We start from the raw sequence: 18310 nt of genomic DNA on the forward strand, positions 1-18310 counted from the left end.
AAGTTGCACAATGATCAATAGATCCCTCTGCTCATGCCTTCCTCTTTGGGAAATACCCCTTACCCCAAAACACGGACTTGAATGACCAAGTTCATAGCATGTGACCCTCACCACAGGTGATTGGACGAGTGGTTGAGCACTTGAAACTGACATGGTCAGTCTGTCACCTGGTCAATGACCAACTCAGTTATCTTGCTTAAAAATTGAGCTAATGGACATAAAGACCATTGTCAGTCATTGGTGGGTGTTAGACTCTTAATGCTGTGTTGAGTACAGACAAGAGTTAATTCATGCTACCTGGGCAAGCTGAGGTTGTGAGAGAGCAGAAACCATTAATAAACAGAGAAAGCTGATTTGCAGAGTGGAGGATTGATTGAACAAGTAGTTGAGACCACAGGGACTGAGTAAGAGAACAAGATGAAACAGATGACTTTGGTTTCTGGGGGCTTCTCAGCTCGAGACCCCAAGAAGCCTGTTGATAGTTCATTTCCTGTTGTTAATGACTTCAGCAAACCATCCATGAGATGACTTCTTAGATCTTTCATCAATACTCACCTCTACTGCCTGAATAAAGAGTTTTCCAGACAAGCAAAAGCTAAAGGATTAGTTCATCATTCCCTACCTTGTTTTTTGGAGATAAGGATTTCTGTTCCTTGTGGCTAAAACCCTTTGATTACACCACTACTTAGGTGTTGCCAGCAATGGCTGCAACAAAGAGTTGTAAACTTATATATTGGTAATTAAGCAAAAGGTGAAACGTTTTCTAGTTGCTTCTTTTAAAGTAGAACTTGATGTCATTGAAAGCTATTTACATCCATACTCTTGCTGTTAATGATTTAGGATATTCTGGTTTTCCACCCTTTTCTCATTTGTGATGATTGTATTGGCTTTATAGGGTGTGTCTTCAGGAACTTAACATTTGTAGGGGGGAAAATCCAACATCAGACATAAGCTTACATCAGAGGACAAAATTGCCTTTGCTAGTTTATAGTGCTTGACTTTCTGGTTATCTGCACCAGAGACGTAATCTTGATTGCCTTGTCAATAAATCCAGTGCAAAATGAGTAGAGATTTTTATGGCTGGGGAAACTCCCGATACAGAGCATAGCATGGGAGGCAGGGATGAGGGTGAGGTAATCCACAGTCTGTGATCCCTCTCCAGCAATTACAAGTTGCACTCCCCATCAGATTTAGCTCCTACACCAAACTGGTGTTTATAGGGGTGGAGAAGTATAAATAGTGGGCACCCTGGGAATGGAGCTGAGGTTGTCTTTTTTTCTTTCTCCCTGAAATGAACTGAAGAAGACACTGTGTAAATCTGGGTAAGATACTAAGCTAGTGTGGGAAATAAAATCCAAAGTTAAGTGAAATAATCTACAGGAAGAGTTTTTAATATCTGAGGGAATGGACTGAAGAATGACGCTCAGTTTGAAAAAGGACATGTAGAGAATGGTAGAGGGAGAACTCATTTATAGTGAGAGGCTGTGTAGCCTGGTAGATAAACATGTAGGCAGACCCAGACTACTTGGATTCAAGTTCCACCACTTACTAGTTGTATGACCAAGGACAGTTTTCTTAATTTCTTATTGCTTTAGTTCTTCATCTATAAAATGGGAATAGCAATAGTATCTACATAGGTTTGTTATGAAGATTTAAGGAATTGATACATGTAAGGTGCATAGGGCAGTATTGGCCCAAAGTAGGTGCTTAGTGAATGCTGGTTATTATTCGGTAAGACATCACCTGGGGTGCCAACAAGACCAGCAAGATGCGTGAGAACTAACACCACAAGTGGTCTATAGTATTTTTTTTTTTCTAATGAGAAAATTGAATACATTTACTCATTGACTCTGGAGTGTGTCTGTTTTGACTAAAACAAGAAAGAAGATCCATAAAAAGGCTACTAAAATGAGGATGGGATAAGAGGGGCTTTCATAGAAGGAGAGAAAATAGATTGGGCTCTGGTCTGGAAAAATGAAGACTGAAATGCTCTGTGATGAATTTCATAAAGGACAGGAATAGCATGAATAAATGACTTGTTTATGAAATACTGGAAAATTAGAGCTGGCATGAAAGACGAATACTTTGAGGTGAGGACTTGAACAGATGGTTACTTGACTCTGCTTGCAGAGTGAGTCGTTCAGCTAATGGAGCTCATTAGGTCAGAGTTTCAAAGCAAACTGGATGAAGGATATGGGTTATGGCCCCTGCACTATCAAGGGTCATTAGGGATATTTGTTATAAGACCCAGTTTAGTCCCATTCAGCATTTGTAAATAACCTATACATTAATGTAGTACTTAGCCATTTCAAAACACTCAGCAACCTTAATTCATTTGATTCCCACAATACTGATTTACTGAGCTTAGATTGTGGGCAAGGCTCTGCAGAGAATCAAAAGATGAGAGAAATGGCTTGTGATGGCTTGTGTTGTGTCTGATATATTACCACTCAGAAACACTGTGATGAATTTAATTTAATCTGCAGGCTTAATATACTTGGTTCACTTTTACATATAATGTTTTGAGACTAGAGAATTTTTCTTTTTTTTTTTTTTTTGAGTTCAAGATTGGTATTGTGAAGAAATTCAAGAAATAAAAGTTCTCTTTTTGTGATGTTTTGTCTTCATAAATTCTACCCAGGTCACATTCTGAGGTACAATTGAACATCTCATTCTTACATTTATTTTTAATTTTGGAGTAGTTATTCATAAAAAGCAATATTGGAGCTGGAAGTTAACGCAGAGTTCTTCTTCAGTTCTCTATTTCATAGCGATGGGTCCTTAAGTGACATGAACAAGGTGGGAAAACTTGGACTAAAGCCCAAGTTCTAGTCTTCTATGTTTTCTTTCCCATTGAACTGCTTACCCCAGAGGATCAGGGTGATTGTAGTTGAGCTTATTTGTCTGTGTGTATTTGTGTGTGTGTATGCACATGCTTAGTTACTTCAGTCATGTCCAGCTCTTTGCAACCCTGTAGACTGTAGCCCACCAAGCTTCTCTGTCCATGGGATTTTCCAGGCAAGAATACTGGAGTGGGTAGCCATGCCCTCCTCCAGATTTCTGTGTATACAGACTCAGATGTGTTATGCTTTATCTTGGAGCACTCAGGAATAGATATACTATGGACCCAGTGAGGCTTAAGCTCCAGGGCCTCTCTCTTGTATGAACCTTGAGTGGGGAGAGGAAGCTAGGTTGCAATCAGGAAACATTTCTATATAAGCATTTTTAGTAAATGATCTAAAGAGATAACATAAGAGATGAACTTGATTTTCCAAGCCTCCGTTAAGTTGCTGTGATCTTTTTCACATTCTAAAGAAAAAGAAACACACTCTTATACCTATTTTCCATTTGTACTTTTGTATTATTTTTCTTGAAGAAGTACCTTTCCCCTGCTACAAGATTATATAAATTTCAGGCTCCATGAAATCTGGATAGGCTTCTGATACCCAAAGATATAGCTGGTTGACATAAGACAAACACCAACAGACATAAAAGCAGAAATTGACAGTAACACAATAATAGTAGGAGATGTTAACACCCCACTCACACCAATGGACAGATCATCAAAACAGAAAATTAATAAGGAAACACAAGTCTTAATATAAATAGTGATGATCAGGGTAACCAAAAATTGTGATTTGACTATTTTGGAAAAATGGTAGGAAAGAGAAGGGATATTTGAAGTAACAAAGTTAAATCTTTGGCTACCGTTAAAAGAAGTCAGCATGGAATTGATGTAACAATACAGTAGCATCATATGATTGATATGAAATGTGAGGTATTGACATAAAACTAATCAATTAGGAAAGAAAACTATTAAGAAACAGTATGAAATTCAATGGCAGGGGAAAACTTCTAAGGAATTAAAAGGAGTTGACTCTGAAAAACAAAACTAAAGAGTGGTGACAAATGGGGCAAGGAGCTACCATATTTTCTTAAACAATAAAAGTGCTATTCAAAATTTTAAATAAAATTAATTTAAAAATAAAAATTTGAAATATTAAAATGAAATTCCAACCAGCTCTATCTTTTTTCCTTGTATAATATTTTAAATTTTATTTTAAATATTTTATTAAAGGATAATTGCTTTACAGAATTTTGCTGTTTTCTGTCAAACCTCAACATGAAGCAGCCATAGGTATACATATATTCCCTCCCTTTTGAAACTCCCTCCCATCTCCCTCCCCATCCCATCCTACTCGGTTGATACAGAGCCCCTGTTTGAGTTTCCTGAGACATACAGCAAATTCCCGTTGGCTATCTATTTTACATATAGTAAGTTTCCATGTTACTCTTTCCATACATCTCACCCTCTCCTCCCCTCTCCCCATGTCCATAAATCTATTCTCTATGTCTATTTCTTCATTGCTGCCCTGTAAATAAATTCTTCAGTACTATTTTTCTAGATTCCTTATATGTGTGTTAGAAAAAGATATTTGTCTTTCTGACTCACTTCACTCTGTTTAATAGGTTCTAGGTTCATCCACCCCATTAGAACGGACTCAAATGCATTCCTTTTTATGGCTGAGTAATATTCCATTGTGTATATGTACCACAATTTCTTTATCCATTCATCTGTCAATGGACATCTAGGTTGATTCCGTGTTCTAGCTATTGTAAAAAGTGCTGCAGTGAACAATGGGATGCATGTGTCTTTTTCAATTTTGATTTCCTCATGATATATGCCTAGGAGTGGGATTGCTGGGTTATATGGTGGCTTTATTCCTAGTTTTTTAAGGAATCTCCATACCATCTTTCATGGTGGCTCTATCAATTTACATTCCCATCAAAAGTGCAAGAGCATTTTCTCCACACCCTCTCTAGCATTTATTGTTTGTAGACTTTTTGATGATGGCCATTCTGACTGGTGTGAGGTGATATTTCTTTGTGGTTTTGATTTGCATTTCTCTAATAATGAGTGACATTAAGCATCTTTTCATGTGTTTGTTAGCCATCTGTATGTCTTCTTTGCAGAAATATCTGTTTAGGTCTTTTTCCCACTTTTTGATTGGGTTGTTTGTTTTTTCTGGCATTGAGTTGCATGAGCAGCTTGTATATTTTGGAAATTAATCCTTTGTCAGTTGTTTCACTTGCTGTTATTTTCTCCCATTCTGAGGGTTGTCTTTTCACCTTGCTTATAGTTTCCTTTGCTGTGCAAAAGCTTTTAAGTTAATCATGTCCCATTTGTTTACTTTTATTTTTATGTCCATTACTCTAGGAGGTGGGTCATAGAGGATCTTCCTTTGATTTATGTCATTGAGTATTATGCTTATGTTTTCCTCTAAGAGTTTTATAGTTTCTTGTCTTACAGTTAGGTCTTTAATCAATTTTGAGCTTATCTTTGTGTATGGTGTTAGGAAGTGTTCTAATTTCATTCTTTTGCATGTAGCTGTCCAGGTTTCCCTGCACATCTATTGAAGAGGCTGTCTTTGCCCCATGGTATATTCTTGCCTCCTTTGTCAAATATAAGGTACCCATAGGTGCATGGGTTTATTTCTGGGCTTTCTATCTCATTCCATTGGTCTATATTTCTGTTTTTGTGCCAGTACCATACTGTCTTATGACTGTAGCTTTGTAGTATAATCTGAAGTCAGGAAGGTTGATTCCTCCAGCTCCATTCTTCTTTCTCAAGACTGCTTTGGCTATTTGGGGTCTTTTGTGTTTCCATATGAATTGTGAAATTTTTTGTTCTAGTTCTGTGAAAAATGTCATTGGTAATTGGATAGGGATCACATTGACTCTGTAGATTACATTTGGTAGTATAGTCATTTTCACAGTATTGATTCTTCCTACCCAGGAATATGGAATATCTCTCCAACTGTTTATGTTGTCTTTTATTTCTTTTACTAGTGTCTTATAATTTTCTGTGTACAGTTCTTTTGTCTCCTTAGGTAAATTTATTCCTAGATGTTTAATTCTTTTTGTTGCAATGGTGAATGGGATTGATTCTTTAATTTCTCTTTCTGATTTTTCATTGTTACTATATAGAAATGCAAGTGATTTCTGTCTATTGACTTTGTATCCTGCAACTTTGCTAAATTCACTGATTAGCTCTAGTAATTTTCTGATACTATCTTTAGGGTTTTCTATGTATGGTATCATGTCATCTGCAAACAGTGAGAGCTTTACTTCTTATTTTCTGATCTGGATTCCATTTATTTCTTTTTCTTCTCTGATTGCTGTAGCTAGGACTTCCAGAACTTTGTTGAATAATAGTGGTGAAAGTGGACACCCTTGTCTTGTTACTGATCTTAGGGGAAATGCTTTCAGTTTTTCACCATTGAGAATAATGTTTGCTGTAGGCTTATCATATATGACCTTTAGTATGTTGAGGTAGGTTCCTTCTATGCCCATTTTTTTGAAGAGTTTTAATCATAAATGGGTGCTGAATTTTGTCAAAGGTTTCTTCTGCATCTATTGAGATTATCATATGGTTTTTAATCTTTCAATTTGTTAATGTAGTGTATCACATTGATTGAGTTGCATAGATTGAAGAATCCTTGTATTCCTGGAATCAACCCAACTTGATCATGGTGTATGAGCTTTTTGATGTGTTGCTGAATTCTGTTTGCTAAAATTTTTTTGTTGGGGATTTTTGCATCTGTGTTCATCAATTGGCCTGTAGTATTCTTTTTTTATTTTTTATTTATTTATTTATTTATTTTCTCAGCCATAGATTTACACATATTCCCCATCCCGATCCCCCCTCCCACCTCCCTCTCCACCCGATTCCTCTGGGTCTTCCCAGTGCACCAGGCCCGAGCACTTGTCTCATGCATACCACCTGGGCTGGTGATCTGTTTCACCATAGATAGTATACATGCTGTTCTTTTGAAATATCCCACCCTCAGATTCTCCCACAGAGTTCATGAGTCTGTTCTGTATTTCTGTGTGTCTTTTTCTGTTTTGCATATAGGGTTATCGTTACCATCTTTCTAAATTCCATATATATGTGTTAGTATGCTGTAATGTTCTTTATCTTTCTGGCTTACTTCACTTACTGAAACATAATGGGCTTCAGTTTCATCCATCTCATTAGGACTGATTCAAATGAATTCTTTTTAATGGCTGAGTAATATTCCATGGTGTATATGTACCACAGCTTCCTTATCCATTCATCTGCTGATGGGCATCTAGGTTGCTTCCATGTCCTGGCTATTATAAACAGTGCTGCAATGAACATTTGGGGTGCACGTGTCTCTTTCAGATCTGGTTTCCTCAGTGTGTATGCCCAGAAGTGGGATTGCTGGGTCATATGGCAGTTCTATTTCCAGTTTTTTAAGAAATCTCCACACTGTTCTCCATAGTGGCTGTACTAGTTTGCATTCCCACCAACAGTGTAAGAGGGTTCCCTTTTCTCCACACCCTCTCCAGCATTTATTGCTTGTAGACTTTTGGATAGCAGCCATCCTGACTGGCGTGTAATGGTACCTCATTGTGGTTTTGATTTGCATTTCTCTGATAATGAGTGATGTTGAGCATTTTTTCATGTGTTTGTTAGCCATTTGTATGTCTTCTTTGGAGAAATGTCTGTGTAGTTCTTCAGCCCATTTTTTGATTGGGTCATTTATTTTTCTGGAATTGAGCTGCAGGAGTTGCTTGTATATTTTTGAGATTAATCCTTTGTCTGTTTCTTCATTTGCTATTATTTTCTCCCAATCTGAGGGCTGTCTTTTCACCTTACTTATAGTTTCCTTTGTAGTGCAAAAGCTTTTAAGTTTCATTAGGTCCCATTTGTTTAGTTTTGCTTTTATTTCCAATATTCTGGGAGGTGGGTCATAGAGGATCTTGCTTTGATTTATGTCGGAGAGTGTTTTGCCTATGTTCTCCTCTAGGAGTTTTATAGTTTCTGGTCTTACATTTAGATCTTTAATCCATTTTGAGTTTATTTTTGTGTATGGTGTTAGAAAGTGTTCTAGTTTCATTCTTTTACAAGTGGTTGAGCAGTTTTCCCAGCACCACTTGTTAAAGAGGTTGTCTTTTTTCCATTGTATATCCTTGCCTCCTTTGTCAAAGATAAGGTGTCCATAGGTTCGTGGATTTATCTCTGGGCTTTCTATTCTGTTCCACTGATCTATATATCTGTCTTTGTGCCAGTACCGTACTGTCTTGATGACTGTGGCTTTGTAGTAGAGTCTGAAGTCAGGCAGGTTGATTCCTCCAGTTCCATTCTTCTTTCTCAAGATTACTTTGGCTATTCGAGGTTTTTTGTATTTCCATACAAATTGTGAAATTCTTTGGTCTAGTTCTGTGAAAAATACCGTTGGTAGCTTGATAGGGATTGCATTGAATCTATAGATTGCTTTGGGTAGAATAGCCATTTTGACAATATTGATTCTTCCAATCCATGAACACGGTATGTTTCTCCATCTGTTTGTGTCCTCTTTGATTTCTTTCATCAGTGTTTTATAGTTTTCTATGTATAGGTCTTTTGTTTCTTTAGGTAGATATACTCCTAAGTATTTTATTCTTTTCATTGCAATGGTGAATGGTATTGTTTCCTTAATTTCACTTTCTGTTTTTTCATTATTAGTGTATAGGAATGCAAGGGATTTCTGTGTGTTAATTTTATATCCTGCAACTTTACTATATTCATTGATTAGCTCCAGTAATTTTCTGGTAGAGTCTTTAGGGTTTTCTATGTAGAGGATCATGTCATCTGCAAACAGTGAGAGCTTCACTTCTTCTTTTCCTATCTGGATTCCTTTTACTTCTTTTTCTGCTCTGATTGCTGTGGCCAAAACTTCCAACACTATGTTGAATAGTAGTGGTGAGAGTGGGCACCCTTGTCTTGTTCCTGATTTCAGGGGAAATGCTTTCAATTTTTCACCATTGAGGGTGATGCTTGCTGTGGGTTTGTCATATATAGCTTTTATTATGTTGAGGTATGTTCCTTCTATTCCTGCTTTTTGGAGAGTTTTAATCATAAATGAGTGGTGAATTTTGTCAAAGGCTCTCTCTGCATCTATTGAGATAATCATATGGTTTTTATCTTTCAATTTGTTAATGTGGTGTATTACATTGATTGATTTGTGGATATTAAAGAATCCTTGCATCCCTGGGATAAAGCCCACTTGGTCATGGTGTATGATTTTTTTAATATGTTGTTGGATTCTGTTTGCTAGAATTTTGTTAAGGAGTTTTGCATCTATGTTCATCAGTGATATTGGCCTGTAGTTTTCTTTTTTTGTGGCATCTTTGTCTGGTTTTGGAATTAGGGTGATGGTGGCCTCATAGAATGAGTTTGGAAGCTTACCTTCATCTGCAATTTTCTGGAAGAGTTTGAGTAAGATAGGTGTTAGCTCTTCTCTAAGGTTTTGGTAGAATTCAGCTGTGAAGCCATCTGGTCCTGGGCTTTTGTTTGCTGGAAGATTTTTGATTACAGTTTCGATTTCCTTGCTTGTGATGGCTCTGTTAAGATCTTCTATTTCTTCCTGGTTCAGTTTTGGAAAGTTATACTTTTCTAAGAATTTGTCCATTTCATCCAAGTTGTCCATTTTATTGGCATAGAGCTGCTGGTAGTAGTCTCTTATGATCCTTTGTATTTCAGTGTTGTCTGTTGTGATCTCTCCATTTTCATTTCTAATTTTGTTAATTTGGTTCTTCTCTCTTTGTTTCTTAATGAGTCTTGCTAATGGTTTGTCAATTTTGTTTATTTTTTCAAAAAACCAGCTTTTAGCTTTGTTGATTTTTGCTATGGTCTCTTTAGTTTCTTTTGCATTTATTGCAGCCCTGATTTTTAAGATTTCTTTCCTTGTGCTAACCCTGGGGTTCTTCATTTCTTACTTCTCTAATTGCTTTAGGTGTAGAGTTAGGTTATTTATTTGGTTTTTTTATTGTTTCTTGATGTAAGCCTGTAATGCTATGAACCTTCCCCTTAGCACTGCTTTTACAGTGTCCCATAGGTTTTGGGTTGTTGTGTTTTCATTTTCATTCATGTCTATACATATTTTTCCTTCTTTTTTGATTTCTTCTATGATTTGTTGGTTATTCAGAAGCGTGTTATTTAGTCTCCATATGTTTGAATTTTTAACAATTTTTTTCCTGTAATTGAGATCTAATCTTACTGCACTGTGGTCAGAAAAGATGACTGGAATGATTTCAATTTTTTTGAATTTTCCAAGACCAGATTTATGGCCCAGGATGTGATCTATTCTGGAGAAGGTTCCGTGTGCACTTGAGAAAAAGGTGAAGTTGATTGTTTTTGGGTGAAATGTCCTACAGATATCAATTAGGTCTAGCTGGTCCATTGTGTCATTTAAGGTTTGTGTTTCCTTGTTAATTTTCTGTTTAGTTGATCTATCTATAGTTGTGAGTGGGGTATTAAAGTCTCCCACTATTATTGTGTTACTATTATTTTCCTCTTTCATACTCGTTAGTGTTTGCCATACATATTGCGGTGCTCCTATGTTGGGTGCATATATATTTATAATTGTTATATCTTCTTCTTGGATTGATCCTTTGATCATTATGTAGTGTCCTTCTTTGTCTCTTTTCACATCCTTTATTTGAAAGTCTATTTTATCTGATATGAGTATTGCGACTCCTGCTTTGTTTTGGTCTCCGTTTGCGTGAAATATTTTTTTCCAGCCCTTCACTTTTAGTCTGTATGTGTCTCTTGTTTTGAGGTGGGTCTCTTGTAGACAGCATATATAGGGGTCTTGTTTTTGTATCCATTCAGCCAATCTTTGTCTTTTGGTTGGGGCATTCAACCCATTTACATTTAGGGTAATTATTGATAAGTGGGGTCCCTTTGCCATTTACTTTGTTGTTTTGGGTTCACGTTTATACAACCTTTCTGCATTTCCTGTCTAGAGAAGATCCTTTAGCATTTGTTGAAGAGCTGGCTTGGTGGTGCTGAATTTTCTCAGCTTTTGCTCATCTGTAAAGCTTTTGAATTCTCCTTCATATCTGAATGAGATCCTTGCTGGATACAGTAATCTAGGTTGTAGCTTATTCTCTTTCATTACTTTCAGTACGTCCTGCCATTCCCTTCTGGCCTGGAGGGTTTCTATTGATAGATCAGCTGTTATCCTTATGGGAATCCCTTTGTGTGTTATTTGTTGTTTCTCCCTTGCTGCTTTTAATATTTGTTCTTTGTGTTTGATCTTTGTTAATTTGATTAATATGTGTCTTGGGGTGTTTCGCCTTGGGTTTATCCTGTTTGGGACTCTCTGGGTTTCTTGGACTTGGGTGGCTATTTCCTTCCCCATTTTAGGGAAGTTTACAGCTATTATCTCCTCGAGTATTTTCTCATGGCCTTTCTTTTTGTCTTCTTCTTCTGGGACTCCTATGATTCGAATGTTGGGGCGTTTCACATTGTCCCAGAGGTCCCTGAGGTTGTCTTCATTTCTTTTGATCGTTTTTTCTTTTTTCTTCTCTGCTTCATTTATTTCCACCATTTTATCTTCTACCTCACTTATCCTATCTTCTGCCTCCATTATTCTACTCTTGGTTCCCTCCAAAGTGTTTTTGATCTCATTCATTGCATTATTCATTTTTAATTGACTCTTTTTTATTTCTTCTAGGTCTTTATTAAACATTTATTGTATCTTTTCAATCTTTGCCTCCAGGCTATTTATCTGTAACTCCATTTTGTTTTCAAGATTTTGGATCATTTTTATTATCATTATTCTAAATTCTTTTTCAGGTAGATTCCCTATCTCCTCCTCTTTTGTTTGACTTGGTGGGCATTTTTCATGTTCCTTTACCTGTTGGGTATTTCTCTGCCTTTTCATCTTGTTTAGATTGCTGTGTCTGGACTGGGCTTTCTGTATTCTGGAGGTCTGTGGTTCCTTTTTATTGCGGAGGATTTACCCAGTGGATGGGGTTAGACGATTGGCTTGTCAAGGTTTCCTGGCTAGGGAAGCTTGCGTCAGTGTTCTGGTGCATGGAATTTGATTTCTTCTCTTTGGAGAGCAATGGAGTGCCCAGTAATGAGTTTTGAGATGGGTCTATGTGTTAGGTGTGACCTTGGGCAGCCTGTATGTTGACGTTCAGGGCTATGTTCCTGCGTTGCTGGAGAATTTGCGTGGTATGTCTTGCTCTAAAACTTATTGGCTCTTGGGTGGTGGTTGGTTTCAGTGTAGGTATGGAGGCTTTTGGACGGTCACTTATTACTTAAGGTTCCATGTAGTCAGGAGTTTTCTGGTGTTCTCAGGTTTTGGGCTTAAGTCTCCTGCCTCTGGATTTCAGTTTTATTCTTCCTGTAGTCTCAGGACTTCTCCAACTATACAGCACTGATAATAAAACTTCTAGGTTAATGGCGAAAAGATTCTCCCCCATTAGGGACACCCAGAGAGGTTCACAGAGTTACATGAAGAAGAGGAGAGGGAGGAGGGAGATAGAGATGAGCAGGAGGAGAAAAAAGGGGGACTCAAGAGGAGAGAGACAGATCTACGCAGCTGTCTGTTCCCAGAGTGTTCTCCGTAGCCCAGTCACCTACAAAGATTCACAGAATTGGATTGGGAAGAGAAGGGGAAAGGAGGAAAGAGGTGTTCTGAGGTAGAAAACAGAGAGTCAAGATTGGGAGAGAATAATCTTCAGTTTAAAAATAGGGCTTCTCTTCTTTTTTTTTTATAAGGTTATAGTGTATTGAAAATGAAAATTAAGGAGTAGTAGAGGAGTACTAGAGGACTTTAAAAGAAATAAGAGAAAAAGAAAAATAGAAAATAGAAGAGAAAAAGGAAAGAAAAAAAATAAGAAAAAAGAAAAAAAATAAAGAAAAAGAAGAAAAAAAAAGAGAAAGAAAAAAAAAATTTTTTTTTCCCCTAATTAAAAAAATCGTAAAAATCTATGGAAATGAAAGTTAAGTAGTAATGGGGGAGTAACAGGGGATTTTAAAGGAAAATAGAAAAAATAAAAAATAAAAAAAGAAGAAAAAAAAAAAGAAAAAAGTAAAATTATATCTAGGAGTTTCTCTGGAGCTGTTGCGGTCAGTGTGGGTTCGGCTCAGTTTCAGATAGCTCCTCGTTCCAGCTTACACTTCTTGATATCTACAGGCCCCTTCCGGTGTAGTCGGTGTTTTCTAGAGGGATTTTAATCTGTTGCACCAGTCCCTTCTGAAGCGGTTCCCTTTGTTTATTTGGCTTCTGTTTGCCGGTCTCTTCAGAGCCTCATTTCCACCCTGACACAGGCGGGCGGAGGTGGACTCTTATTCAGGTAGCTAGTTCCGTCGCTCTGCGGGGAGTGGCTGGCGCTGTGGGGACAGGCTTGCGCCACGGGGATGGGCTGGCGCTGCCGGGAGGGGCTGATGCTGCTTTCTCCGTCTGCGCTGCTCAGGCTCCCGGCTGTTCTATATGGAGCGAGCCCCGCGCTGTGCGAGTTTCCAGCCCTCGGGTGTTCCACAAAAGCGCGGAACGAAAAGCTGCGCCTGCTCTCTGTGCCTTCCCCGTCAGAGCAGTCCAGGCAGCCAGGGGCTTGGTGGGCGCACTCTCCCCAGATGTGGCGTGCCCACTCCCTTCCACGGACCCAGTTTCAGTTTCCTCTGGCGCCAGTCAGGTGCCTGCGCCTTCTGCCCTCTGTGTCCCCAGCCCCAGTCCGCATCCGCGCCGGTCGGGTGCCTGCGCCCTGTGTCTCACCGCGACCTTCCCCTCCCCCTGCTTCCTGCCTCCGGCGGGGCTGGGCCGGTCCGCAGCCTGTGAGCTCTTCTCTGGAGTTTCTCGGTCTCTTTGTTCTGCGAACGGCCGGCAGTGTGTTCGGGCAGGTTAATTTACTCACCCTCTTTTGGTCTCCTACAGTTCAAGTTGGCCACTCACAGAAGCTCCCTCCGATTGTCCTCAGGGCACTCAGGCCCGGACCCTACCCCAAGTAATGCCGCCTAAGACTCCCTTCCCGGGACGGGTCTCCGTCCTTAGCTCTTTTGTCTCACTTTTTATCTTTTATATTTTGTCCTACCTCCTTTTGAAGAGAATGGGCTGCTTTTCTGGGCACCTGATGACTTCAGCTAGCGATCAGAAGTTGTTTTGCGAAGTTTGCTCTGCGTTCAGTTATTCTTTTGATGAATTTGTAGGAGAGAAAGTGGTCTCCCCGTCCTACTCCTCCGCCATCTTGGCTCCTCCTCCCGGCCTGTAGTATTCTTCTGTGTTGTCTTTGTCCGGTTTTGGTATCAGGGTAATGGTGGCCTCATAGAATGAGTTTGGAAGTGTTCCTTCCTCTGCAGTTTTTTGAAACAGTTTTAGAAGGGTAGGCATTAGCTCTTCTCTAAATGTTTGACAGAGTTCTCCTGTGAAGCCATCTGATGCTGGGCTTTTGTTTTTGGGGAGATTTTTGATCACAGCTTCAATTTCAGTGCTTATAAGTAGTATCCTATAGTATCCTTTCTTGTACAACTTTTTTTTTGTTGTTGTAGAGTTAATAATTATATTATTTTCTTTTGCTTAATTTCTGTAATCTCTCTGAAAAACTGCCTTTCCTTTCTTTTCATATAGCTTCTTTTTTCAGAGTTCACAATTAATTTTCCTTTGACTTAATTTTCTGTGTATCTAGCTAAATAAATCTTTGGAACTTCTAAGCATTTATCCTATCAATATTATTTGGGGATGTGATCAAACATATCAGATAATCTACCAATTTTCCACCACCCTCTCTTTTATTCTCTCCCAGAGACTTCATTCCATATTCCTTCACCCTCTTGCTCCAGTATGGACTGATTTTTTTCTAAGGTCTGGAAATTTCATATGTTAAGCCTTTGGTTTGATGTTTGCTGAGTATAATAATCAGTGGACCGTTTCTAAATCCTAGTGAATTGTTTACGCATTACAAGGAATTTTATCTAAGCAGTTTTTGAAGGTGTATTTTAGTTATCTGGTACCATATAAAGACTGCTTTCATGTTCTAGCTGTCTAGCTTTATATAGTTGGGTGAAGGACATGCTGTTAGTAATGGATAAAGTACTATATCTGGATACCTGAAATGTCTAGTGATTAAAAGTAGGATTTGCTAGTATATGATACAACTCTTTTTTTTTTTTAGAAAAGCTACAACTCCTATTTTTTTTTTTTTTTTGCCATGCACATTAACCTTAAGGTGAATTACCTGAGTTTTGAATCCCAGATAATTATTAAGAATATATTCCCAGACAATTTCTTCTTACTTTCAAACTCTTAATGTTACTTGCCACTGTGAAACTTGGTTTTTAATATATGGGAGTTAAATATAATTTTAAAACATATGATATATTTTAAAAGCATGATATGAAGTTCTTTTTACATGCTACTTTTTGTTAGCTACATTAAAGGCATTACGCAATTATGGGGAATTAACTATACTAGTTCCATGATAGCTCCCCACCAATACTTTGTAAATGCAGACTATTCAGTTAATTCTTACTGTGTACTACAGATTAGACCAATAACATTGCTTTACTTTATTGAAGTAAAAGCTAAGGTCATTACAAGTCATGATTAGGTTTTCTTATGGGGACTTCTTCTTGTCAGATAATTCACTCCCCTGTGAAGGAGGATTAATGTTATCCTAGATAATCTACTATGTAAATCAGGTACAGTGCTAATTCTTTAAAGAAGGAGAATTTTTTTTTCAGTGTCTTTCAATATATTTCAGTCATGTTCCTTTCCAATCATTGTTGCAATTCAGGTGGCATGCTGTTCAGTTGAATTCTTGTAGAACACATAGCTCTATAATTTTGTTTGATTAATTTTATTTCTTGAGAACATTACTGGAAGAGAAAAAAATGTTTTTAAATCCTTAATATCTTGTTTGAAACAATCAACCCTGATAATGTTTACAAACAGAGATCAAATCCTCCTCCCAGAGTGCACTGCTGTTGGAATGCCCCTGGCCTCTGTCTAGACCTATAGCACTGAAGCCACTACACATCTCAGGATGCATCACCCCTTCTCCCTTCCTTTTCTGTCTTCCATAGCATTGTCCACTGAAAGTTGAAGACAGACATAGGAGTGGTGAATCCCCAGGGGCAGGTTAATCCACCCTGTTTGCCTGAGTTAAGGAATTGGGTGGTGATAGGGTTCATACCCAGAAATGGAGGAAACAGAGAGACACCAACTAGATATTGTGGCAGAATTTCTTGCTTTCTATCAAAGAAGTGGTTACTTACTACCCTGCTTGATGCCCTGAGACTTAAAAAATTGAAGGGTTTTTCTAATATCTTCATTTCAGCCCAAGGTTATTACTACATGTAGAGTGTTAGTGGTTAGTTTGGTACAGTAGTTCATTTCCATCAGTGTCATGGGACTTTTCCTGGATTTTGGTATGTGTGATTTTTCCCCTGCAATTTTGAATGGTTTAAAATGAATGATTGTACTATTTGGGTGTTTTGTATAAAGGATTTTCTATTACTTGCATTTATGTTGTATTACTGAAAGCTTACCAAAGATAAATGTGTTTATTCATTCAACTGACTATGAAAACTTTTGGTTTGTCTCATCAGTTAGATTCAACATCACTTCTCTCCGAGGAACAGTTAAGGTGTCTTCTGGATGAATGCTCGTTCAAACAAAAATCCACAGTTAGACTGTCTCCAGAAAGAGAAGAGAAAGACATTGAGGATATGATACCTGAGTTCCCCCAACCTTCTGGATCTATTCTCTCTGAGTCATTAAGCAGGTCAAAAACAAAGGTTAGAAGCACTGAGGTAGAGGACGTAAATGTGCCCAAGAATGTAGAATGTGAAACGTCTAGAGGCTACTTTCTCACCAAAGCCTTGGCTGGGCATCACATGTCACCAGCTCTTCTCCTTGAAGAGGAGAATTTGAAATGCCTTCAGTTTTCTGAGGACAATGTTACTAGTGATGCAGAAGACTACTTTATGTCTAAGACTCTGGGCATTGGGAGACTGAAAAGGCCCTCTTTCTTGGACGATCCACTGTATGGCCTCAGTGTGAGCCTTTCATCTGAAGACCAGCATGTGAAACTCAGCCCTCCAGAGAGACTCAAACCAGGTGAGGCTTGGAGAGTACACTGAGAATCATCTTTATGAAATACCTCAATGTAAAGGTAATACAGTTCAAAATATAGCAGAATAAGGAGGTATCCTTGAAAGTCACAGATGGGTCAATTAAGAGCATGCTAATGTAAGAACATATTTATTAATGTTTATATCAGATCATTGTTGGGATTAGTACTCTTACAAAATACATTATTTTTAATGATAACTAATGCCATTATTAGTTATGGTAGTTATGGTTATCTAGAAAGCAGTGTTGATTTCAGAGGAAAAGAGAAATTAGTTTGAGTGGCTACAAATAATTAGATTTGCTTAGTATTTTAACTTCCAAATATCAGTGATGAATATTTGTTCCAAGGAATGAATTCATGGAATGCTGTGTATCATTGTGGTTTTGTTAGTTTCGGTATACAAACTTCCAGGCCCAGCTACTTATATATTGTCAGGGTTTTTTTTTTTTTTTTTTTTGATCCAGTGTTGCATCTTACCAATGGTACAAAATACCAAAATACCAATTATGGGCAGTTTTTTGATGTAAACAAATATTCAATTATTTATGTTAGAGGTCTATTTAATATAGTCTGTGTTATATTTGTTGAGTTTATTTAAATAACTTCAACTTTTCCTCTCATGTAGATTAAAATATATTTCCTATTAAATCTATACCTGTTACCTATTACATCAGTAATCTATTAATTCTGAACTAACTCCTTAGCCCTGTATTTCTAACTGCCATCTGGATATGAACTCAAACGAATTTCCTCATCCTTCCCTCTCAACTCAGATTTTCCTCTTGACTTCCATTTCCTCAATCACCCAGGCTTAAAATGTGAGTCATCATTGATTCTTCCGTTTCCCTCGCTTCCCACTTCCAGTCTTCAAATCTTGTTTGCTCTGCTTCTGCAATGTCTCCCATGTCCATCACTCACTCCCTTGCTGTTCCTACCCTCTCAGCTGCATCAATGCAGTAACCTGATCAGGTATCCGTGCTCTGCTGTCTCTTCTCCTGCCATGGTCAACCACCTAAACTTATACCCCCAAAGTACAACTTTGATGAACATACTCTCCAGCTCAAAAAGCTTCTATGGTTCTCCTCTGTCTGTTGAATGAAATTTGAATTCCTTCACTTGCTGTTCAAGGCCTTCAGAATCTGACCTGAAGTTGTCTTCATAATCAGTCTCTATGTAGTTTCTTAAATGTTATTCAGGTTATATAGCTAATTTGGGCTCAGGATGTACAGTGCTCTCTATGTTGCTCAAGACTGTTTCTTCTCAGGAATGTGCAGGTATACCTTCAATGGTAGTTGAATTCTAACCCCATCCTGTCTAAATGTAACCTTCCCTGCTCCTCTCTTTTAAGAGTTTTACTTCTCTTCTGAATGTCCAA

At 38.0% G+C, this 18310-nt stretch overlaps 1 protein-coding gene across 1 annotated transcript in view; it reads left to right on the top strand.

Annotated features, from left to right (window-relative positions):
- Positions 1–16942, top strand: part of FSIP1 (fibrous sheath interacting protein 1) — a 207907-nt gene extending 190965 nt beyond the window's left edge. Inside the window, exon 10 of the mRNA XM_061158245.1 lies at positions 16409–16942. Within this exon, the coding sequence (XP_061014228.1) occupies positions 16409–16942 (534 nt within the window). The remainder of the gene's footprint in view (positions 1–16408) is intronic.
- Positions 16943–18310: the final 1368 nt, after the last annotated feature.

The sequence above is a fragment of the Dama dama genome, chromosome 12 (genome assembly GCF_033118175.1).
Source record: "Dama dama isolate Ldn47 chromosome 12, ASM3311817v1, whole genome shotgun sequence".
Taxonomy (NCBI): domain Eukaryota; kingdom Metazoa; phylum Chordata; class Mammalia; order Artiodactyla; family Cervidae; genus Dama; species Dama dama.